Source organism: Rhineura floridana, chromosome 3 (assembly GCF_030035675.1).
Source record: "Rhineura floridana isolate rRhiFlo1 chromosome 3, rRhiFlo1.hap2, whole genome shotgun sequence".
In the NCBI taxonomy this organism is placed as follows: Eukaryota; Metazoa; Chordata; class Lepidosauria; order Squamata; family Rhineuridae; genus Rhineura; species Rhineura floridana.
In genome coordinates, this window is record NC_084482.1 from 153,735,709 (window position 1) to 153,761,752 (window position 26,044).

Sequence of the window (26,044 nt, forward strand, 5' to 3'; positions counted from 1 at the left end):
ATTTCTTCCACTATTATTCCATTTCAAATAGCCATGACTTCCCCCCCAAAATCCTGGGCAGTGTAGTTTGAAGTGTGCTGAGAGTTGTTAGGAGACCCCTATTACCCTCACAGAGCTACAATTCTGAGTTCTCTGGGAAGAGGGATTGACTGTTAAACTACTCTGACAATTGTAGTTCTGTGAGGAGAATTGAGGTCTCCTAACAACTCTCAGCCCCCTTTGCAAACTTACCTTCCCAGGATTCTTTGGGGAAAGCCATAGCTGTTTAAAATGGAATAATAGTGGAATAAATGTATGGTGTGACTGTGATGTGGCCTTTTTGTTGCATGGTAGCAGGACTCACATGGCCATCAGCCATACTGAGAAAAATAAATAAATAAATAAAACTTTTAAAAATCACCATGACTTTTCCCACCATATCGTTAAGTAAATGATTGTGTGAAAATGTTATAAGCTAAGGAGAACCAAAAGAGCTGCAATACTGTGTCAACTGTAATCCTATTTCTCTCTGTCAGGGTTCCTGTGCCTTTAACAGCTACATGAGAAGCAGCAATTCAACCATTTAAGCTTTCCCATCATTTTGTAGATCTTGATTTCCTGTCTGTTATGATTTCCTGGCAGGATTAGATAGATAGTCCATTTAGTCCAGCATACTTGCCACAAACGGTGGCTGCCCCAACACCACTGGGATGCACAGAAGGAGGACTTGATGGGGAAGGGGCTTGCAATGAGCGCTACCTTTCCTTTCCTTTCAGGTCCATTCTCAGAAGCAACTCTGGGAAATCTTTCCTGCGATTTCCCCCCTTCAATTCCGCACCCTGTTATATAGCAACTAAACTAAGTGCAATATAATTGACTCTCTAACTCAGATTATTTGACTATCCCTCCCTCCTTTCATCCTACTTGTCTCTCCCCATTATTCTGTTTTTGAGTATGCCTTCCTCAAGGAAAAAACCTGCCTTTTTCTTTTGCTCTCTAACACATGGATAGTTTGATAGCACCATATAAAATAGTAGCAATAATAATACTTTTATGTGTTTCTATTACATTATATTTTATTATATTATGCCTGGAAGCCTTCATTATTGAATGCACTTTATTCTATCTATATATCTATATTATTATTAATTACCAGCTGAGAGATTAAAGAGAATGACAAATGTCATCATCCAGAGCAACCAAGGCAGTTTCAGTACCATGGCTGTGCTTGAAGCCAAACTGGAATGCATCCAAGTAATCAGTTTCCTCCAAGCATCCCTGAAACTGAAGCTAAACTGCCACCACATTTTCAAGCACCAAATCTATCTAGCTATCCAACCAGGGTTAAGAAATGTGGTGCCATCCAGATGTTGCTGGATTATTCCCATCAGCCCAAGCCAGAATGGCCAATAGGCAGGACTAGTGAGAATGGCAGTCCAGTAACATCTAGAAGACTACAGGTTCACTACCCTTGTATTACAGCATGTCTTGAGAGAAGTGGACTGTTTGTTAATTAAATCATTACAAATTGTACTAAATGAAGTAACATGGCAGAATATTACACCAATGTTTGTATCTACTGCTGACACCATTCTTGAGAAGAGGCATTAGCATTTTCCGTTCTTTTGGGATAAAAGGGGAAATGTTACTTTGCCAAAACTTGATGAAATGTATTTCATGTGGGGATGGTGCGAAGCGATTTAGTTCCTGGAAAAAAAGAAGAAATGAACAGAGTCTCTCAAAGTTTCATGGCTGTGTCAGCAAAAATAGTTATCTAATGGGTTATGGGCCTTTGGGTTAAATGGATAGGGCTTTGGGCTGAGTTATTGGCATGTTTCCCTCTGAAGCACCTGATATTGTTTCTTATGGGTGATGTAAAGCCAACTGACATTTCTAGAAAAATATAACTTGTGGTACAGCCTTTCCAGGACTCTGCTAGGTCAGAATGCAGGTCAGGGATCATATATATTAATGTTCCTCTATCTTAAAAACATCACCACCAAAATGTTAGTAACCTTCTCACTGGCATGCAAGTTTCCCACAAACAGAGGGACACAGGAGAACATTCAAACGTATCACCCGCCTGCATTCTAAAGTAGCACAGCTCCAGGAGGAATGTGTTTGCTCCACCCACCCACCCACACGATTAATTTGCTGCTTATTTACGGCACTGTTCTTCAACCTTGGGTCCACAGATGTTTTTGGACTACAACTCCTATCATCCGTGGCCAGCTTAATCATTGGTCAAGGGATCATGGGAGTTGTAGTGCAACAACATCTGGGTACACAAAGTTGAAGAACACTTATTTAAGGGATCAGATGTACTGTTTCAGTGCTTCAATTCCCATAGTACAGAAGTGCCAGGTGTTTTAACTTATGGTGGCCTCCATCTGTCCACATGGGCAATGGGAGCCAGTGTGGGCTATGCAGCTTGCATAGATGACTTCCCACTTCAAATTTAGGATCATCTTGGAGTAAAGAATGTCTGACATTTCCATCAGTGCTTTCTGGACTGCTAGTTGTGTGATGTAGTTCTGCACCAGGAGTATAGGAAGCGGCAATGTTAGCAGTCATGCCCAATGAGATGTGTGTATGTGCGTGCGTGTGTATGGGAGGACTGTTCTCTCTGCATTTAATAGGATTCTTACATAACATGGACTCACCATTGCATCGGCAGAAGCAATCAAACACCGACTCAAAGGTCTTAAGTACTCAACTGAATTTGACAGTGGATATAACATAGCTAGGAAAAATCAGGGGTGTTTTCAGAACCAGCTGCCACAGCAGGTTATATTAGCTGTAGTGACTGTGGTATTTGGGTTAGCATTTTGGGGATCAGATGCTTGCACATTATGTACATCACCACCTAAAGTAAGGAAAGAATTGCCTTATAATTTCAGCTAGTGTTGGCTGGCAAATCATGCTGGCAAAATTATCCTGGCTCGGTTAAAATGAAAAAAAGAGAGGGGAAAAAAGCATCCCTGGCACCTCAGAATTCTGGTCCCATTCAGTAAATCTGTACAATGCCCTCCCCAAACATTCCTGCTTTCTTTCAGCATAAAGCATATAACGCAGGCTGATGTTATATTTAAATAATAAAGCAGAACCAGAGTTGTTTTGTCTGCTTTTTTCCCTTTCTCTCTGATCTTCCCATTGAAAAATGCATGGAAGGCAACAGATGTTCCGACTTTGTAGCTTGAACCTTTCTCAGCTGTTTGAAGATTTGATGTAGAATTCTTTGAACATCAGTTTCAGAGAGACTCTCTTGGTAACGGTTGTCATGTAGAATTCATAATTAAAGAAGGTTCTAAGGTGACGGTGGGTTTTGTAAAACTGTATTTCATTAATTTGCTTAAATATACTAAATGGGAGGAGAGAAATGGTTTTTTCCATGGAGAAGAAACTCCTTGGGCCTTCAGCTGTTCCCACTGAGGGATTAATCAAGCAGACACTTCCAGACTGCATAGCAAGGATGGTGCCCCAAGCTATCTCCAAGCTAGCCACAGGGCATGGATGTCATGATGTAGAACAGGTTATGCTCAGGAAAGGCTAGGCAATATGTCAAATCCTATGTTTCCTATGTATCACTGTCACAGTCTGCAGGACAGAATTATGGCCAAGCCAGCAGTATTGGGTTGACCGTATGGGGGGCCTTTGGGCATGGCACCCTCAGTGGGGCCTCCTAAACCTGGAGGAAGTGGGACATATAAACAGAAAATTATTTTAGGCTGCAACCAATCTTCTTGTATACTCTGTGCAAAGTGGAATTGGGCCCTCTGCTGCTCTTGAGGCCCTGGCAAATGCCCTACCTTGCCCTTCTGGGACTTGTCCTGAAAAGCAGTATGACAGGGGCTGCAAGTAAAGTGTTTGCCCATGTAAGTATTCTTATGTGCATCACTACCTAAATGCTCTTTACCTTGTGAGCCAGCCCATTATTACATAGAGTTAGTATGCCAGCACCGCACCTATCTGGGCCACCAAATGGAGTGCTAATGCTACACAAAAATGGGCAAACTCATATGGTAAGTGCTTGTATACATGATGAAGTGTGTGGAATGCTTGCATAGTTAAGCACTGCCATCTGTTGCAGTCCTTTGGGCTGTTTTAATGCAGAAGATTCAATCACACACACACAGTACAATGCAGACTTTGCAGGCATATTCACATATACCCCATGGCTTTATCCATATGCTTCTTTTACAGGACCAGTCACAAGTAAATTATACAAGCAACAAGTGTACTGTGTCTGTTTTGCTACTTCTGCACCACTCTGTCCAGTCCTTGGGTCTCTCCTAGGCTACACCCCCAGGCCATGCATCTTACCAGCCCTGCCCTATGCCCTCCTCAAGGGGCTGGAATGTACCCTTGAACTGAAATAGAATGCCATTCCTGAATAGGAGTGAGTGAGTGAGTGAGAGAAGAAATCTTTGACTTTTGTTTGGCTAGAATGTATGAAGGTTGCTCCACCCACTTTTGGATCTGGCCCCCCTCAGTTTCTGACCCTCACCTCACCCAGCACTGGCACACAGCCCCTGGAAGGTTCCCTGTGAGGGAGCATAGCCCTCAGGCTGGAAAATTATGATTATGATTTATTATTTATTATTATTTATTTATTATTTATTATTTCAATTTATATACCGCCCTTAGTAGAATAGCTCTCAGGGCGGTGAACAAACAAGATAAAATACAATATATCATAGTAAAAAATCACAAAAACATGTACAAACAACAGAAAGCACAACAAAAACGAAATACAACACAATATTTATTTATTATGATTTATTACCTTTCCTGCACCCTGAGGCTACAACAAAGAGAGTTACAACAATGTAAAATAGATTAAGGATAATGTAAAAACAACTTACAATCACAAAAATAGAGTGGGTCCTAAAAATAGACATCTCAGGTGTCAAAGGCCAGAGTAAAATGTTCCTCAACCCTCCTTTACATAGTCTCCTTGCGGTATTAGTGAAATACTCCTCTTTTCACTTCTGTAAGTTCCTCTTGTCAAACACAGGGGCTATTGATTTTTCACACAGGAACAGCCCTACCATGAGGGAAAGCAAGTCTGAGGTGGCAAATATGGAGGGGCACATAGTGGACAGTCGTGTGTGTCATGCTATCCTCGAGAGCGGTGGAGTAATTGGTGCTATTGCCAGTATTGAAGTCAGAATTGAAGTCCAGTCCAGTCCAGTCCATGGCGTGGGCAACACAAAGGCTTAAGCCAGTCCTGCTCCCACAGCCGCTGGCGCTGTTTTTGTTCCACTTTGCACTCTATTCTCTGTATTATAGGAAAGGCCCCATCTGCACTATATATTTAAAGCACTATGGTAACACTTCTTCCCAGGGAACTCTTGGAATTTTAGCTCTGTTAGAGGAATAAGGGTATCTTAACAATTCTCAGCACCCTTAACAAAGTACAGTTCCCAGAATTCTTTAGGAGAATCCATGAGTGTTTAAAGTGGCTTGATACTGCTTTAAATATGTAGTGTGGATGGGGTCAAAGATCCTATTTTGTGCCCAAGCAGAAACTATAATATTGCTTCCTCCTGCTGTGGACCATCTTCACAGTAGGCTTTACTGATCCTCTGTGGACCTCCACTGACAACATGTAGCAGAAGCATAATTACTGCTGAAGCCATTTTAACTTTTCAGTGGCAGGCAGGAGCAATTTTAATGGCAATTAGGGCTGTCACCTCATTAAAGAAATCTTAGATGATTAATCATATAATGTTTAATCAATTAATTGCATAACTTTGCATAGGAATAAACAATAGATCTAAAGGGTGGGGGGAGAAGGAAAAGTGTCTTCTTATTTTTAGATGATGCCCTCATGTGCTCCTTCAGTCTCCAACTTTCCAAAGCTTCCATCGTCCCTTCTGTGTAGGAAACAAAGGATTTTTAAAAAATATAAAATGATACCCGCTGTCCATTTTATTTGTAATTTCTTACATTACAAATCACTGTATTTTTCCCCTCCCCAAATCTGCTGCCTGATTAATCGGGGTGGCCTCCCCAAATCTGCTGCCTGATTAATCGGGGTGGTGGTGGTCAACGTTTTAATTGTTTGATCTAAAAAGGTTGATCTGCTGACAATGCAGTCTTATATCTACTCAGAAGGCAGTCCCATTGAGTTAAATGGGACTTCTTCCCAAGAAAGCAGATATAGGTTTGCAGCCTAAATATTGCAGCCCTTGTAATTACAGAATTAAAGCATAGTTAGTTAGTTAGTTGTGCAATACAGCTGGCCAATCTTGTTTCTGGGGAGGAGGGGAGAAGTGCATACAAAGGCTCCAAGTTTCCATAAAATTATTTGATGCTAGTTTCTCTGAGATTGTAGTAAGTATATGGAGCCCAACAGGGCAGTGGTTCCCAACGTTTATGAATATGGGACCCCCTTTGTAAGCTCAAAAAAATTTATGACCCCCCCCCGTGCTAATTGTAATTTTAGTCTCTATTAATTGAAAAAAGGTGCATGGCAAAATCACATCTCCAAATATCCTTTTCCATAAAAAGCTCCCTGCAGACAGAGATGTTGCTTTCTTTTCTTAATGCAAAGGTCCAATCAAATTGGTATCTCCCTCCCATATACACACAGTCTGAAGATGTACAGTCTTGTCTCCCAACACTCAGTGGGTTACAGTGTTGGGCTAAGATCCAGGTTCAAATCCCCACCCAGCCATGAAGCCCACTGGGTGACCTTGGACCCGACACAGTCTCTCAGCCTGACCTATTTCACAGGGTTGGTGTAAGGATAAAATGGAAAGGGGGGGGGAACTATGTGAACCACCTTGGGCATCTTGGAGGAAAGGTTGGATAGAAATGAAATAATAAATAAATAAATTTCTGCTGCAATACCAGCCAGCCACCTGCTGATTTTTTTTTTTAAACCAAGCAGCAATGTGGTGGCGATGGGGATGCTAGACACAGCAGACAACAGGCTGGATAGATTGGGGAGCGGTTAGGGCTTTTAAGCCTTGGAATGATCATCAGAACTGATGACTTGGTTCACATGCAGTTGGGGAATGACAGTGGAGCAGAAGACAGATCAGGACACGCACACATACTAAAACACCTGCCCCTCCTGCAAGCATCTGCAGGCAGGCATGCATGCATTTGGGCACGTGGGAGTATTTTTGGGGGGGTAGAGTGTAGGTGGAAGAAAGGGGGGACACACACTTAGCCTCAGAGATGGGGGCAAGCAAGTCCTGAGCTTCCTCTCTTTGGCTCTGTCTGGGCCGAAGGTAAGATCTGGACAGCCTTGCAAATAGGAATAATTTTCTAAAGGAGGTTGCAGCAAAGCGGGAGCCAAGAAAGACAGGCAGGCTGGCTGCCACAAAGGGAAGGGGAAAGCAGCCTTTCCTTGCCTATCAGAGTGGGGAGTGATACTACACCTCCCCTTTAGCTTATCTCTAATTGGGTTGGTGAGGGGAGGCACTTCTGCATCGCCAAAAAAGAGGAAGCACATCATCCCCAAATAAACATACAGATTTGCATATGGCAATTTATATGTATAAATGCAAATTTAGAAATTGTTATAATTTATATAGAAATGCAATACAACTCATGATAGTGGAGAAGATTATGATCTAGATGACTTTTGTGCTTGCTCGATCTGCTCTCCAAGTGCTCACTCTAGCAGCAACCCCTCAAGATGCTTCCTTTGTTCACACTTTATACAGACCAAACTAGCACCTTCTGCAGCTGGAAGAAGGAAGATAAGTCCTGTCCCCAAAAGCTCTCTTCTTCTAGAAAGGTCTCCAGCTATTAGCTCCTATGGCAAGACATGTTTGGCAGATTTGACCGCAAGCAGTCCTGTCAGACCCTAACCTTAAAGTCACTGAGTTGGAGGGGATCTTAAGGTTATCCAGCTCAACCCCTATTCAATTACAATAATATAATATAGTTTGTGCATCTCCCTCTCCAGAACCTCTTACATTAGAAATTATATTATCTAAGTGGGGAATGGACGCTGTTTGTCTTGGCTGCACATCCTTGTAAATGCTTGCATCTAAATACTAGCAGCCCAGTCCTATACAAGTCAACACAAAAGTAAGTTCCACTGTATTCAGTCAGGCTTACTCCGTAACAAATATGCATCAGATTTCAGCTTCAGGTTGCGATTCAACAGCCGGGCTTCATGTTGCCAGCAGCAAAGTGGTATTCAAGTGGACAGACACACAGGAAAAAGATGCCAAAAATTGCAAAAAGGCTTTGCAACATTAAGCAGCAGCGTGGAATCTATGTGCCTCCTCTCTCACTCCAGCTATGACCAGTCATATGCAGCAGCCACCGTCAACGAGCCACTAGTAGCAGTGGCAGCAGCAACCAAATCATGCATTTAATTGGTGTCTACTGGATTCCCCCCCTGAAGCTACACTTTGTGCTTATTCTGAAATGGAAGGCAGGGGTTTCATTTTGTATCTGCATCTGACTCGGGGCCTTTTTCTATACTGGTACTTGGCCTCTTGCCCTGAAGGCAGTTTTTCTTGTATCATTATGGTGAAAGGGCGAATTTCCCACTGAGGAGGTAGAGGCATGTGCGTGGGTGGGGTGTGCATGGGGATGGAAGAATCACTGATGAATGGAATAAATCCCTGCCACTCTTCTAGTTCCTTTGTAAAAACACAACAGCAAGGTCTTTATCTTGTCACATAAAGAAGCTGCTGTATCTCTAGAGAATAGCTCTTGAGAGACAGCAGCTTCTTTATGATCAGCAACACTATAAGTGTAACAATTGTAGAGCCATAGGGGCAATATGGAAGTGCCATGTTCCATCCAGATGTTGTTTTCTCTTTTGGGGAACTTCTGGTCAGAGAACCCTATTCTGCAACTTCTGATTATGTTAGTTTAAATAAGGGAAAGCCATGTGGTGGATGGCACCAATTGGTTAGTACCTGTGGCATCATCAACATACCTCTCCAGTGATAGTGGGGTGTGTTTTTTTAACTAGCTAAAGGTGTACCCACTTAAAAAAAGTAGACAGAGCAGCTGAATTTAAAGGAGAGGAGAAAACAATGATGGCTGAATCAGCATTCAGTTTGTTGAAGACTAGTGGGAAAGAACCTGCTGTGACCAGCTAGCATATTACATCTGTCTTCACCATTAAATAGAAGCTTATTTTTATTTTTACAGTTACGTACATGTCGAACAATTTCATCTATGCTTGCATAAAATCAAGGATTAGACTGAATTAGGATAGAATATTGTGTTTATAACTTGTCAAGTAATTTATTTAATACCCCACATTTCCTCCAAGGAGTTCAAAGGTGGTGCATAGCCCCCCTCCTTTTATCCTCACCACAACCCAGTGTGGTAGGTTAGTGTGGACCAGGACTGAGGAGACCCCAGTTCAAATCCACACTTAGCCATGAACTTTACCAGTTGGCCTTGACCCAGTTACTATTTCCTCAACCAGACCTACCTCACTGGGTTTTTGAGAAGATAAAACTGGGAGGGGGAAGAGAGAGAAGAGCTACATACATTACCTTGACCTCCTTAAATGTAAGGTAGGATACAAATATAGTCAATAAAGCCAAGAAAGGTGCTGGCCCAAGGTCACGCAGTGAACTTCAGAGCTGATCGGCGATTTGGACTTGCTCCCCTCCTCCTCTCAATGTCTGGCCTGTACACCATACTAGCACAGCTTCTGGAGAACACATGTCCAAAATGCACTGGAACATGCAGAAGTCAGTTTGGCAACCACTTTCTTCCATCTTTTTTGCCCCACACACCCATCCGTATCCCTTCATCTCATTGAAACACTGGTCTTTGCAACAAGCAAGTCATAATTCAGACAGGCTAGTAAGATAGGAGTGGCCCCTCATCCAGGAGACATCAAGATACAGTCCATTCTCTTCTCGCATTTCCATCAACCCTCAACTATGGAAATTGTTTATTAATGGCTTTGACCGTTCTTCATAGCTTGTACGCCAACAAAGAAAATGATGGCTTCACAGCTGTGACAGAACTTCCATGTATGGGGGGTGGTGAGATAAGGGAGAAGCATCTTGGGACTCTAATCCAAGCAGACTGATTACTTCTTAAATTCAACAAGCACAAAGGAGGAGAGAAAAGTCAGAGATAAGAGGGGGCTGAGAGTGCCTATAGGGTACCTCACTTTCCGCTGCAGTGCAACCACAGCCAACGCTGGTGTCCTCAAGATGTTTTGGACTACAGCTCCCATCAGCCCCAGCCAGCATAACCTCTGGAGGGCACCAAGTTGTGATTCTTGCTATAGAGACTGTTATTGGCCTATGGCCAACTATGCCAAAGCAGCAGATTGCTAGCAGCACAACTGAAGAAAAAGCTCTCTTAGAGCCATTGCATGCAAGGTATTTGAAGGAACATGCAAGTATATTCTATAAGGACTGCCTTTTCTTGTCTTTCAAAACTAACTGTTTCTCCCCCAAGACCAAACCAAGAAGACAATGTCAGGGACAGGATGCCCCCAAATGTTAATTTACAGTGCCATTAAAATATGCATTTCATGTTGGCAAGTTTTACAAACTAAATGGGCTTTGTAGCCTGAATTCCCTTCAGTCACAGATAGGTGGTGCTGGGTTTTCAGCTAGGTATCAAATAAGCAGTAGCTGCTTCCAGAGCAAACCAAGAAGGTTCAGAGGCTGCAGCTAGTATAGAATGTGGCTGGTAAGTGGAACAGCCCAATGTTACCATGTATCGCTGGTCTTGAAAGTGCTGCACTGGCTGCTAGTGAGCCTCTGGGCCCAATTCAAGGTATTAGTACTTAGCATGTAAAGCCCTAAATGGCTTGGGACCCACGCATCTAAGAGAGTGGCTTTCCTCAGTATCAACTATTTCACACCCTACGATCCAGAGGTGAGGCCTTGTTGATGGTTCCACCACCTGTGACAGATTCTTTTCAGTGGTGGCTTCCCTTTGTGTAACGCCCTTCGCGGTGAGGTATGTCTGGCTCTGTCACTACTGACTTTCAGGAGGAATTTGAAAACATTCCTGTTTACTCAGGCATTTGATAGCTGAAGGGCACGGTCCCTGGCAATCCAGAGATCACTGGGTGGAAGGTTTTTACTGTTAACTGTTAGAATGCTTTTCTTTTTGTTGTTAATTTGTTGATGGGTTTGTTGCCATGGACTCCTTCGGGAGGAAGGGCGGGATATAAATTCAATACAGAATAACTTGGGGCAAGACAACCACATAGCTGTGAGAAGGAATAGTATTCAGACTCATTAACTCAAAATCTCCACTTTCTGCTACTCATGGTTTGTATAGAAATTTCATTTTCTAAACTTGTAATACTACTTGCAGAAGACCTGGTTGCCTTTTCTCTTGTTCACATTGCTGTTAGCAGAAACCACCCAGGACTGTTCCTCTAGTGAGAAGTTGCTAGTCATATGCAATATAATAAATAAACAAATCTGCATATTTACCACCACCTGTCCCCAAAACTAGTGGCAGCATTGCTATTGAGCTCTGATATGCAACTCACTTTTATGATATGCAGACACTTACATATCATTCCAGGGTGATATTTTGATTTTTTAAAGTTTTGCTTTATTTTTTAAAAAGTATTTTTTAGGCTAAGGGCTTTTCTGCTCTGGGTAAGAGAAAAAGAATAGATAACTTCAGCAATCGTAATAAAAAACAATCTAAAAGTGGCAGAAGTTAAGGGCTGAAGATTCAGGACAGACAAAGGAAAGTACTTCTTCACACAGTGCACAGTTAAATTGTGGATCTGCTCCTATAAAAGGCAGTGGTGGCCACCAGCTTGGATGGCTTTAAAAGAAGATTACACAAATTCATGGAGGATAAGAATATTAATGGTACTAACCCTGACAGCATGTTCTACCTCCACTCTTGGAAGCAGTATGCCTCTGGATGCCAGTTGCTGGGAATCACAACTGGAGAGAGTCCTGTTGTGCTCAGGCCCAGCTTGCAGGCTTCCCATAGGCACCTGGTTGGTCACTGTGAAAACAGATGCTGCACGAGATGGACTTTTGGCCTGATCTATCAGGGCATTTATGTGCTTACCTGACCAGGTTCAAGGAAAGACACAATTCTTGACTAGAGACGGGTGGAGTACTTTATTCATATGCTGAATTGCCCTTTGACCACATATTGCCGATAAACAATACACATAAAGTCTCGAGTTTTTTCAAGTCTCAAAAAAAACCCATATTTGATTAGGCCAGATAGACATCATTTAAAAAATAACCAGGTAGCAACCTTATTATGGAAACACCAGTAATTTTGTCATCGTGGCTCCCTGCGTGAATGACTAGTAGATAAATAACCCATTCCGCTTCCTTTTATTTTTCAAAGCAAAGGTAAGCCAGCAGGTCACGACATAGAAGGTGGAAAGGGCAGAGCTGTAGACAGAAACTCTCGTCTCCACTCCACCAGTGACCCAGTGTTCCTTGCAGATAAGGGACACAGCTGACACATACCCAGCTCCCCTTGTGAAAGGGAAGCAAGGGAAAGCCAGAGGCAGAGACCAGCACCAAACATTTATATGGCCAAGCTCCCTTGCAGCATAAATATCACCCCTTGTAGGTACCTTTCTCTCCCCATAAAAATCTCCAACATACAAAAAAAATCAAATGCATATTTACAGGAGTTATCTTTCTCCATAGAATTATCCATTTTTTCTTTCCTACTTCTGCAGCAGCTCAGCAGGCCTGGTGAACAAGACACTACTCCACCTTGCCTGTTGCTGCTATGGACCTCACCCTCAACCCCCCTCATGCTTTTATTGGTTTTCGCTTTCCCAAAGGTCCCAGAAGGACAACACGGGATTGCAGACAGGTTTGAGACACTGTGGTGTTCCATCTCACTATATGGGTCAGAAGTCACTCTAGAGGAATAGCTTTCTGTGCAGCAGGGATTGGGCCCACCAGCTGCAGCACTCGTTGAGAAAGGTACAGGCTGGCAGGACGGTGGGAGATGTATTGGCACAGGGCATACGGACAGATGGAGATAGACAGCACCTGGAGAACAGCCAAGACAGAGGGAGTTTAGTCAACCCAAGGCTAATGGCTCCCAGCCCTCATCCCTATCTGACTCATTTCCACCCCGAGCTCCTGCTGGGAGAAAGAGCAGGATATAAATCAAATAATAAATAAAATTTCCATCCCCAATGCTAAAGTCCCTCTGTTTCTTCAACTCACGTTGCCACTGCGGCAAACTCCCAGCAGGCTGTGGGGCCTATCGTCAAGTACAGTAGCAAAAAGTATATCCAAGATCAGCTGGACGCGATGAATGGTTTGTGCCGTCTCAACATCAGCAAGGAAGAGCAAAGCATGTTTGGTAAGAATTGCCACCACACCCAACTGAGGCAGGAACTAAAACGATGGTAAATGTGTGAGTTAAGATACAAGAAACCCAGGATCAGTCCCCTTCCCACATCATACCAATATTATTCAACCATACTCTAACAGAAGTCTCCAGCATGGATACCGTGGGCACCATGGTACTCTCAGACCACCATAACCTGGTGCCCAACGAAGCCCCCTGCCCTCCCAATTTCCATTAAACAAACAAAAAAAAGTTTTTTTATGGGGGATTGTCCCCTTTTTGTGTGTGTCTGTATTTTATTTGTTCTGGGGTGTGTGCATATGTTTTGCCTGTTTTTTGAAAGAGGTTCTATGCATAGCTAGTTTTTCTTCTGTGAAATGGATATTTTCTGGCACTTGCAAGAGTTTTAGATTTAGGAATGTGCCCCCAGGCCCAAAAAGGTAGAGGACACCTGCCCTAAAAACTTCTTCCCCATCCCAATTTGCTGGCACCTGAAAAAGGAAAACATGGCCACCCACCATGGATCAAACTGGTAGGAAATATTCAAACATCCACTGGGTTAGATGGGGAAAAAACCACCAAAACACCACCAATAGTATCAGCCTTCCCCAAACGGGCCCTCCACGTGTTTTGGATTACAATTCATATCAGCCCCTTTCAGCATGGCCAATGATCAAGGATGATGGAACTTGTCAAATACATCTGGGGGATACCAGGTTGGAGAAGGCTGAACTACATGGAAGGGACTCATCCATGGTTTCATGATACAAGCATGGAATGTTATGGCACAGAAAAGATAGAGAATGCATAGGCAGTGACTTTTAGAATTTTAAGGATGGTGGCAGTGTGCCAAACAGGGCTTCCAGCAGTTCAAGAAGCAACTGCAACATTTACACAGCTCCCTGCCTCTCCCTGATGTCTAGGCGAACCAGAATCTTAGGGTGGTATTCAATGCTAGTACTACTCCAAGTACACCCATTGAAATTAATAGACATGACTAGCTTAGAAGAGCCATTAAAATTAATGAACCTGAGTAGGACTTCACTGAATACAACCCTTTCCAAATAAAATTTGTACCATTTACTTGGTACTTGGCTGTTTTTGCACAGTTTGTATGTGTTTGGTGCATATTAGGCCTGTTAAAAAGGCACAATATCCACTGTTGTGCTAAAAGTTTGGACATTCTCAAAATTCAGCATGTTCATAAGCCGACTGCCTCCAGGGCAAAACTCACCTGTACAGCACTAGGGAAGTCCCCCAGCCGAGTCGCCCTGAACATCAAGGTGCCACGGGCACTAAGCAGGGCTGCATTCCCTGGTTGGTGTGGTCCAAGCTCCACCACATGGAACTGAAGACAGAAACAGGAGCACAATTAAAGACAGAATACTGGCTCCCTACCTTGCCTCCCCATAACCCAAGAGATCTTTTATCCTGGATCCCAAGATCTCTTTACCCCTCCTTACTAAACCCCACTCACCTGTCCAGTCCGTTCCTTGCCTCTCCGCACAGCTGCTAAGAGGGCTGTTGAAGGTTTTGGATTCCTGGAAAATCTGTGCTGAGGCAAGGCCACTGCTTGGGCTTCTATTACCTGAGACAGCAGGCCACCTCGCCAATAAAGCTGAGTCAGACCCACAACTTGGCCCTGTGAGAAGGAAGAGGAGAGACAAGATGTTGTTTGGACTACAACTCCCATTATCCCTGATAGTTGGCCACACTGGCTGGGGCTGACAGGAGTTGGAGTCCAACAACATCTAGAGGGAACAATGATGGTAATCTCTGGATTAGACCATAGCAACCAGGATATTTAATTGGGTTAGGAACAAAAGATGTATCATAGCAATGGTGTCAGAGAATTATGTACCTGCTCAAGACCTAGAGCTGAGAGAGCCATCCACATACGACTGGTATCCCGTTGATATCCTACCACCTCCATGCCACAGAGCCGTTCATGCCGGCTAAACTGCCATCTTGGTCCACTTCCTTGAAGGGAGATTACATACAAGAAATGGTGTCAAGGTCTCCCAGTCAACTCACATAGCCCATGTGATAGATCCTTGAACTAGCCATCTACTTTTAAGTTTTGTCCCAATAGACTGTCTCCTTGTTGATTACTTCCTTCACATTTGTTGAAGTAGTCCATCCATGTATAAATCCTCTATTCGATAATAATTACGCCTACTTATCTAGCTCATTCTATAAACTAGACAGCCTATCCTTCCCACAGTGCTAGTGTCCTTTTACCAACTGCTCTAGTCCTTTCCCTCTGTCCATCAAGCAACTATGGCAGGTGTGGGGAACCTTTGGCCCTCCAGATGTTGCTGAACCACAACTCTCATCATCCTTAGCCACTGGCCATGCTTGCTTGTTGTAGTTCAGCAACATCCGTAGGGCCAAAGTTTCCTTGCTCCTGACCTATGGTTTCACCAGTTAACTCCATCATTCTACCTACAAGCTACCCACCCTGTCTAGTCATGTATGCCTTCCAAGGATTCTTTGTCACAGCCATCCCACATTGTATTCCCCAGGTCCCTCGAACACTCACGTTTTACAGTCCAGTGGAAGACATCCTCCTCAGTCACTACAGCCAGAGTGTCTGTATTTAGCCATACCCAGTACTGAATAAGGTGGGAAAATTCCCACTGATACCTTAAGGAATGCTGATCCACATCATAGATTTGGGCCAGCTGCCCCGCTAGTAAGAAGAGGAGAGGATATTAGAAGATCACTATGGTTTGAGGGAGATGTAGTTGCTCAAGGCCCCTTGATTTCTAAATATGGGCAATTTGATTGAAACACTGGGGAAGGGCCATAGCTCAGTTGTAGAGCATCTACCTTGCATGCAGGTCCCAGGTTCAATTCCTGGTATCTCCAGGTAGTGCTAGGAGAGAATCCTGTGTGAAGTCCTGGAGAGCCACTACCAGTCAGTGTAGACAATACTAAGCCAGATGGACCAATGGCCTGACTCAGCATAAGGTAGCTTCCTGTGTCCCTGTGATATATTTCAAGTGTCTGATCTGTGTCTCACACAACCAAATAAAGCAGAGAATTGATATGGGAAGCTATAGATGAGAATTTGGGGTTCAGCAGCTCATTCACCAGAAAATACTTGAGAGAGGGTTCAAAAGATGGCAAGGATAACAGCTGGCATTATCAGAACATTAAGTGGATCAGAGAGAGAACTGAAACCCTTTGGAAATGCTGCTACCTCAAGATAAACTTCAAGGAATAACAGATATTCTAGCCTCTCCATTTCAGAGCAGCAAACAAACCAATAAATAAATATAACCAGGCTAAACTCTGTTGCCATCCTCCTTCTAAGCTCAGTTCCCACTCAAGGACACCTCAGATCATTCCAAGTCCATTACCTCACCGTACTGACACAATTCCTTATCCGTCCTCATCAATACCAAAGTGACCCCTAGCACTTGCTTCTCGTGATTCTAAAACTATTTCTTCACTCCAGCCCATTGTGGATCCTAGGCTGTATCCAACATTAGTCATACTTAGAGCAAACCTATTGAAATTAAAGGACATTACTTAACTTAGGTCCATTAATTTAAGCGGGTCTACTCCATGCAGAATTTAGCTAGATGCGACCCCCCCCCCGATTCCTCAGCCCTGCTTTCCAATAGCCACAAGTTCTTCCTATTAATACAATACCTCTTACAGCCAGCAGTGGGCGACTGGGATTAGCCAATGCCCCTTCCACTTGATGTAAAGTCCAGCTTGGAGGGCCCTGATCCTCCTGAGGAGATGCACGGGGGTCCAAGAGGGTAAGAGAGTGCCGGGAGGAGTCTCCAAGAGGGCTGTGCCGGACACACAGGCGAGAGGCAGAGGAGAGGGTTACACGAGGGTAGGTGATGTATTCCGACACAATGCCATGGGCTTGAAGCTGCAGAGAATGGGAGACTGGGTGAACAGAACTGTCCTTCAGAGCAGAGTTTCAATGCTAGATGGACCAAACAAAACTGGAGCCATATAGTCTGGTAGGGGTATGTATGAGTATGAGTTGGTGTGACCCCAGGCTTTTTTAAAAATGTCAGTGCTAGCAAGAACACAAGTGTGTAAACTTCTGTTACTTATTTATACTACTTATGTACTTTTCTGTTGAACAAGGAAATGGGAACCAGGAAATACTATGACCCTCATCAAGACAGTTTGTCCTCCACCTGTATTATTGTGTTCAGCGGGTGTCACACACCAACAAGGTTAAAGCAACAAAGCATGCCTCCACATGAGCACTCGTCTGACACTGGCAATTCACTGATTATGTATGGTGGCACAGTACAGTGCTGTATATCAACTGTCTTACAATAGTGTTATTGACTGTTGTGAAGGATATTGTTGGTTATTCAGATCTCATTATCCACCTGCCACATTTGCATCTTACTTTCCCCCAAGGAACTCAGGATGGAACAATGGGATTATCCCATTTTATTGTCAAAACAATCTGAGATAGGTGAGGTTGAGAGATGGCAACCTTGGATCAGCCATTAAGTTTGCAATGTTACACCCACTTAAATGGGGGTAAACTTTATTGAACTCAATGAGACTTCTGAGCACTGCAAGTGAATGCCAGGGCTGAGCAGCATGCTGAAACCAGGTCTCCCCGGTCAAACTCTTGCCACACAATACATTCTTTCTGTTGGAATGTATGAGGTTCAACTCCAACTTGTGCATTGAGGCTGCATGGGTCTAAAGGTGTAGCTAGAGAGGAGACCTCTTGGTTGCTAGGCTATACCTGTCCTTTGCTCTCCTGCTGTCTCTTTCTTCCTGCTAGACTGATATGCAAGGGATGTTGATCTCAGCTCCTTCCCTCCTTCCAGTAGTCTTCTTCTTTCTCGAGAGGGGAGCAGACATATTCCTTTGTCTCTCCCTCTCATCCAGCATGAGGGCTAGCACTGGGACTAGTGCTGGCTGCTCCAACATAGCTAGTTAGCTAGATCTAGAACTCTTTCCTATCAAGCATGTACTTCCAGAATAAAGTAGTTCTTTCTTATTTTAAAGCTTAAAGCCTCTGTCTCACTAATTTGCAGGGAAGGTAGAATCTTAGCAAAGATTCAAACACACACACACAAGCTCGCTCAAAAACTCTGTTCCGCTACACAACTCTGCAGGGTCCTATAGGACATTGGGCCCAGCCTCCTATACTTTCCACATACTACACTTTGGGGCTACAATACTATACCATTTTCTTGATTAGGTCTGACCTGCTCATTAGGAAATTAAGTGCAAGAATAAATGCTGAAAACTGGAAAAAGCAGCCATTACTTTGTATTGCTGACTAGTTAAAAAAAAACTAATATGAAAATGGGAAAATCAATAAGATAAAAGTGGTTTTATGAAGGTCTAATTTTAAAATTATTTCTGTGAAATGTAAAACTTTTATATTTCACTTGTCAGAATAGAAGATGTCCGGACAGTACTGAGAAATAGTGTTCTACAGTGCAAGTCCAAAATGTATTGCAAGCGTTGATTTATGCTGTAAATTAAAGATCAATGGATATTAATAATAAAAATGTACATTAAAAAGACACCTACAGAAGACAAATTTCAGGGAGCCAAGTTGATGTATCTATTAGAGAAAAAAATCTGAGTCAATTTAGAGCCCTCTTCAGGTATTAACACTCCCATATTAATCAGCGCAGGAGTAGGGTGCAACAAATAACCTCACCCTTAGTTTTCACATGAAAAGTACAGTTGTCTGTACTGATAGAGACCTCACATGTATAGCTGTACTTTCTATTATCATTATTTACTTAATTGATTTATAACCCGCCCTTCCTCCCAGTAGAAGCCCAGGGCAGCAAACAAAAGCATGCACCTGTATGCACCGTGATTTCCATGCAACCCAAAACCTTGATCACGCAGGGCTCAGTGAGTCAAGTGGAAGCCAGTACATGCCAAGGCTCTGCTGGTAATTGAACATCATGCTGTGACTACAAATTATTATATTTATTGCCCACCCTTCACCAGGAGCTCCCAGGGTAGGTAACAAACGTTTAAAATACAGTATTAAAAACAATTAAACATTTACAGGAATAGGATGCATCCTAAAAACATACATCTCAAGTGCAAAAGGCCTCGATAAAAAGGTGCACCTTTTGCATTTGCTGAAAACTGTACAGCGAAGGTGGCAGACGCACCTCTGTAGGGAAAGAATTCCACAATTTAGGGCCTGCCAAAGGGCAAGGCTGACATGGCAGCGTTAACACCTGAAGGGTAATACCATTATTATGAGCAACTTAACAGGTCAGAGGGCAGTAAGCAAGCTTCAAGTTTCTTAAAACCTTTGTTGTCTGCAGTTATTTCCCCAGGGGAAGGAATAGGAAATACTACAGATAAACAAAAAACAATACAACAAACATACGTAACTATCATCAGAGGACAAGTCTAGTACGTCTGGGAGAACTGGTGATGGAGTGGTAGCGAGGTCTTGGTAAGTTTGGCCTCTGAGAAATTTGTATTCCAAGTCTACCCTCTCTGTTGGTTCACAATAGGTAGACGTGCTGTTCATCTGCAAGTGGGCCTGACACCCAGACAGCATCCTTTCACTTGCTGAAACCCCCAATTCTTTCCCTAGTTCTCTTTACCTCCTCCAGCCCTTAATTAATTGCATTACTGCTGCAATCAACTTCACAGTCTCCTTCTGACTACATTTCCATAAAACCCCAAACACGAGGATAACCCTGGGCTACATTACAATAATGTATGAGAATCCTGAAATTCCCTTCCCCCCAGCAAAACTGAGCTACTCCACAAGACTGACACAACCCAAATTCTCAGCCACAGTCCTGCCTGTGGGCATGATGGACTTTTATCTGCACTGGCATTAAAAAAGTTTTAAAAAAACATACTCGGGGATGGCGGAAATCACATTTTTTGATACAAAATAAGACCAGAGTTAACTCCTCCCTTTGCTGCTACTTTTTGGTTTAGAGCTGACACACTACTCTCCAATTATAGCTATACTAAAATTCTCGATACTTCAATTTTTTTCCTGTGGGCACATGGCTGGATTATAAGGGCGCAAACTGAGCAATTGCACCAGGGTGCATGCCAGCAGGGGGTCCAGAGTCTGAGCTTTCATTAAGAAAAAGTCTCTAGCATTCCTAAGATGTGTGTACTGCCTTCAAGTCGATTCCAACTTATGGCGACCCTATGAATAGGGTTTTCATGAGGCTGAGGGGCAGTGACTGGCCCAAGGTCACCCAGTGCGCTTCATGGCTTTGTGGGGATTTGAACCCTGGTCTCCCAGGTCGTAATCCAGCACCTTAACCACTACACCACACTGGTGCCTAAATGATTTCTGGGTATTAAGCCAGCTTGGCTGTTCCCACCTTTCAATGTTTTTAACCAATACGTGAAATCAGAGCCAAATGAGTTGTTGGGACATCAGGCAATAGAAATCGCTGGGGTTCTAAGCAGCTGCTGTTTCACCCTTCCCTTTAGTGCACTTTACCTGATTCTGTTTCATTTTCTAGTTCTTGGAATCTCCTTGGTTTCTAGGTAGAAGCGATGGGCAAACTATGATGAATCTTTCCTGTGGTATTTAATGGGGCTTAGGGAAGTGAGTACAGGAGTGCAGCCTTTGCTTTCTTGTGTGTAAGAAGGGTGCATGGTGAGATGGATCAGTATCAATGCAAAACAAACAGAACTTAAATATAAGCAGCTCACTATGTTTACATAATAACCGAATTATTAATAATTAGTAATCCTGTTACTTATCTTAATAGTTTTGCCTTGGGGCAGAACATTGGGAAGTGGGAACAATTGGGGAAATACTGATTGTATTCTTTTTCTTACTATTTTACCTATAAAAGAAGTTTCAAAAATTATTATTAGTCCACGACCGCAAGTGGCTACAGGCCTAACATAACTCCTCTTAGACATCGATCTCCTGTGCACACTAACCTGTGAGCAGGTGCAACTGAACACAAGTGGGACCTATAAATCTAAAACACAATAATCAGGCCAGATTAAGGTAGAAACCCACTTGCTGTTCTGCCTGTTCCAGTGTGTCTCCACCTCTCTTGAAAACAAACAGGGGCACATGATGCTAGTAAAACTCTATCCCTGGAATGCAGTTTTTTTAACACTCAGCTTCAAAGAGATTTTGCAACTGATAGGTAGATCAACCTGTTCCCCTTCCAGGTGTGGCTAATGGAAGTGCTTTGCTGTAGGCAACTAGTGTGTTCACAGCCTAAGATTGGTTGAAGCTTTTGGGCTGTTTTTTGGGGTGGGGTCATGGATCTTTATATTGCAAAAGTGCATTACTTTAATTAAAAACCAAACACGGATACCTATGATACAAGAATAAGCCCCATTTTGCTGCCATTTTATACCTCCTTCTATATATTTATTTTTTATTAAATTTTTAACCTACCCTTCCTCTCAAAAGGAGCCCATATCTTCTCAACAGCCACACGAGGAAGTTAGGCTGAGAGCTGGTGACTGGCCCAAGGCAAGAAGGGAGCAAAATAATGACAAGTGAGAGTTTGAAATGTGAAACTGAGTGTGCTCACAGTATTTTACTTTTATCAAGCAGAGGTTTATCAAGCAGAGGTTGGCAAAGTGGGTTTTTTTCCTGTGGTTCTTTGAGAGATTTCATAGGCTCAAAGTACTTTTTGCTGTTCATGAAAGCTGATGCCAGAATAACTTTCTTAGTCATTAAGATACCATGGCACAAAATGTGGTACCTTATTTCATGTGTTTCTTTGTTGGACCAGGGCCCCACCTTAATCTGGCCTCAGTGGGGCAGCAATCACTCCACCACTTGGTAAGACCAGCAGAAAATACTTAAACAAACCTAGCCTTCTTTGCATCCCAGTTGGCTAGAGCCACTTTCCTAAACATAAGATCACTATGAGGATGGACTTCACTCATTGGCAAAAAGAAAAAAAGGCAGGAGCAGGCTATTTTCTCACAGAACAAATGAGGATGTCAGTTGCTGCACATGTTGCCTCACATCTGATGTTCTACAAATGCTAAAAATGTTCATTAAAAAACTGGGAACCTGGAGATTATGGCTCATCCAGGGACGAGTGCAACTGCTCCCCTTATGGAAGGCCATACTTAAAACTCTTCTGTCAGACTAGATGTTGATGGGGGTGGGGAGACAAGTAAGAGGAGAAACCAACAAAAACAGAACAGAAGAGGTAGGAAGAAAAGAATGTTGTCAAACATCCTAGCTGGCAACAGGAAAAGAACAGGGAAATTAAAAATCAAGGCTGCAATCTTAACTCCACTTATCTGGGCGCAAGCCTCACTTTTAGAAGACAGACATGTATGAGATCAAGCAAAAGGACCATCTATCCTGTTCTCACAGTGGCCAGTCAGATGCTAAATGGGAAGTTCACAAGCAGAATCTGAGTATAAACAGCACCCTCACCACTTGTGATACTGGTATTCAGAGGCATATGCCTCCAACAGTGAAGGCACAGAACTCACTTGGATTTATTTCTGAATAGACATGATTAGGATTGCACTGCAAAAAAAAAATAAGGCAAAAACTTGTGTGGACTACAATCCACTTAATCTTTTGCATGGAGTAAGATGCTCAAATGCCCAACAACTGAGGATCTCACTCCTTGCATTTTATGAAATTGAATGTAGTCCACAAATGCTTATGTCAGAGATAGCAAACCTTTCACCCTACAGATGTTCTTGGGATTCCCAAATCCTATCAGCCTGAGATAGAACTCAGGGATTATGGGAGTTTAGTCCAACGCCTACCTCCACTACAATCAGTCAGGCATCTTCCCCCACCCTTTCTAGACATAGGCAGTGCAATCTTACATACACTTATTCAGAAGTAAGCCTCATCGAGCTTTATACTCCCAAATAAGAATACACAGGATTGCACCTTTAATAACTATACTGCAATCAGCTTCTGCCTGACCTCAACTGGTCACATTACTAGTGGACTACACTGAAGGGCTGGCTTTAGTCATTCTCTTGAGCAACTGTCCCAGATTGCACTATGGAGATAACGGGCAGTATTTTCATTTTTCAAAGATCAAAAAATTCAAAAACGTTTTGTTTTCTCCCCTCACATGAACAAAAAACAGGAATATTCTCTTTACTACAACCTTTCGCTGGGGGGCGGGGCAAAAAAACACGCTGGTGCTCAATCATAGCTACCCTAACATTCCATTTATTTCTATGGGCAGCTCTCATTTATGTCCCCAGAGATTTTTAAAGGGGTTCCACTAAAAACCTGGAAATGTTCTGCGCACACAACCACCCTGACCTTTTTTAAAAAAATATCTATGGCTGTAGACTATTGCAAAGCAACCCTAGATTTGTTCTACTCCCAAAATCCGTCCCACCTATCATCTAGGCCAGTAGGCTACTTGTTCCCTAACTTCTCCATCTATGGGCTAGGCTACATTTTGGGACTCCTACTGACCTGAGTTAAAACCTCCACGCGGACTGGAGACACAGGTTCGCTCATAACTTGATATTCCAAACCAGCCTGCAGAGAGAAATAGGAGTAAATGGTGTAAAAAAAGGGGCGGGGAGATGTGCACGATACAATCCTTTAGGAAATTTGGGACGGTTTTATCGAGACACGAGTGATAACCAGGGGCAGTAAATACAAACAGGAACCACAATAAACGATACACCGGGAAGAAAAGCTACAACCCCCCTTATGAAAATAACACCACCCACTTCTTTAAAACGGGTCAGGTCGATCTTTTAAAACTTACAGCGAAGCATATAAAGTAGCCGTCGGTCTTGCCCCCGAGTATCTAAAATTTTCGCTCGTTTCTTCTTCCTCTTTTTCTCGGGTTGGAATGATGTTGCCAAGGCCATTCTTGCTCTCTTTCCCAGGTGTACTTTATATTCCTGCCACACTTGATCTAATTAGCCCCACCAAAGGGGAGGATCCCATGTCTCTCTATTGCTCTACCGGTCCATCCAATCTCAAAACAAGGGCCTATGGAAACTAGTCATCTGAACTGAACCCAGGAGAGGGGGAAGCAAGCAACCCACCCACCTGATCCGGAACAAGCGGGTAGGAGCCCGTTCTATATGAAAACAACAGTCATGTGGGCCCCTTAAAGACTAACAAATGTGTTATGGGATAGATTAGGGCAGAGGTTTCGAAATGCGTCTGCTTGCTACGCGTAGAATAAGGATGGATAACACACATCGCGGATAATGTACGCTGCCTTGATATTTTATATACACGTGATGGCGGTATATAAATACGTTAATAAATTAATAAACACAGGATGCACAGAACCAGAAAGATTTGTGGCTGCAGACCACAATCGGAACCAAGCTAGCTTCCTGGGTTATCTTCAACACAAGTGTCTCAGTGAAGAGAACTGAAATCCAAACTGGGCTCTCCTAACCATGTTTTCCTCTGAGCAAATCTACTTAATTTCATTCGTGCTGACTTCCCAAGGCCTTGTTCTCACAAAAGTTAGTAAATCTGACTCTGAGTTGTGCCTCTTGAGACGACAGACGTGGGTTCGCACGACAGAATGCTCTTTCATACAAATGAAACCATCCTACACATCGAAATCTACACGCTAGAAAGACAGCTCAGCTAGAACTCTCTTCTCTGGCCTGATGCTTGTTTTCTATAAGAGGAGGATCTTTGATATGGAGTAACGTCCAATCACGTGAGTCCCCGCCTGCGATTTGAAATCGTACAACCCAGATATTGGTCAATTCCGTTAGTACCTTAGTGAGAATAATACTTAAGACAACCTCCCGAGGTGCTTTACTCTCACCGAATTCAATGGCATTTACTCCCAAGTAAGTACGCACACAATCGTGCTACACAACTGCAACCTTCTTTGGGAGCAAGCCCCATTGAAATGAATGGGACTGACCTGAATAAATAGGGAGGAAGAAGTAAAAGGATCCTAAGCAGGTTTACCTAGAAGTAGTTCCTACTTACTTCAATGGTATCTGTTTAATGGTGTGTTTAGGATCCTTAATTAAACTCCTAAGGAGCAGAATCTTTAGGGGGAAGCCTAGATCCTTTGGGGACTGTTGATTTAGAAAGGGCAATAATGCTCTCTTAACTATTAACAGATGTATCTACTACTGGACAACTCCAACATCTGATAATCTTCACCATCCTTTAAGATTCCTTTTTTTCTTCATTTGGGACAATGCATTAGGTAAATCGCAATGGGGTCTGCTTTTCACGTGGATGTGTTTGTGTGGGATTGTAGCTTTAAAGTTCTTTAGATACAGGAAGGGATATTGCACTAATGCCCAGATTCTGCCCCCCCTTTTAAGAAATTTTCCAAATTTTGTTTTGAATGCTACCCACTGAACTCAATACGGAACCACACTTCATAACTGTTTAATTTTGTGTATGACCTAATTATCCTGTGAAAGGGTATTCTGGTGCTGGGATGCGTGCCTTAATCTCAGGTGTCTTGGAGACCTTGCATTTCTTTCCTGAATCTGTTTTCCAGATTGTAAACTTATATTTTAATTTTCTTGTTGAGGCCATTGCAGGGGATGCTGTGTTGTCAGTTTTTCAAACCTTTTCTAGCATTTTAAAATGAGCACCAGTGAAATTCAAATCTTGAATAACTCTACACTTCCTTTTAAAACACATTGTATTCCATTCCATTTAGGAATTGCTTCCTCTGAAACATCTTAAAGCAATTTAACAATAAAAAAGCAACAATAAAAACACTTATAAAACAATTTCCTATATAAAAATAATTTCAAATCCAATACAGGGTTAAAAATCTATGCTTAAGAAGTTTGTTGAAAAAGGAAGGGCTTCAACAGGTGCGACAACCAGTATTGCATA

The 26,044-nt window shown here is 42.9% G+C and overlaps 1 protein-coding gene across 1 annotated transcript; it reads right to left on the reverse strand.

The window, feature by feature from the left end:
* Nucleotides 1-12,014: 12,014 nt before the first annotated feature.
* On the reverse strand, nucleotides 12,015-24,085 carry LOC133380664 (clathrin heavy chain 2-like). The gene is made up of 10 exons (XM_061618398.1): nucleotides 23,964-24,085; nucleotides 23,663-23,728; nucleotides 21,638-21,705; nucleotides 16,912-17,143; nucleotides 15,794-15,943; nucleotides 15,113-15,231; nucleotides 14,729-14,893; nucleotides 14,486-14,599; nucleotides 13,125-13,298; nucleotides 12,015-12,944 (listed from the first exon to the last, which is right to left on the reverse strand). The coding sequence occupies exons 1-10, from the start codon at nucleotides 24,067-24,069 to the stop codon at nucleotides 12,807-12,809; spliced, it is 1,332 nt and encodes a 443-aa protein (XP_061474382.1). The 5' UTR covers nucleotides 24,070-24,085; the 3' UTR covers nucleotides 12,015-12,806.
* Nucleotides 24,086-26,044: the final 1,959 nt, after the last annotated feature.

Excerpts from the sequence above, each read along its gene's own strand:
- LOC133380664 (XM_061618398.1), bottom strand. The coding sequence starts at position 24,069 with ATGGCCTTGGCAACATCATTCCAACCCGAGAAAAAGAGGAAGAAGAAA. Across the intron at positions 21,706-23,662 it reads GCGTGGAGGTTTTAACTCAG|TCACCAGCTCTCAGCCTAAC; the intron begins GTCAGTAGGAGT and ends GCCTTGGGCCAG. Across the intron at positions 13,299-14,485 it reads ACTTCCCTAGTGCTGTACAG|TTCCTGCCTCAGTTGGGTGT; the intron begins GTGAGTTTTGCC and ends CCATCGTTTTAG.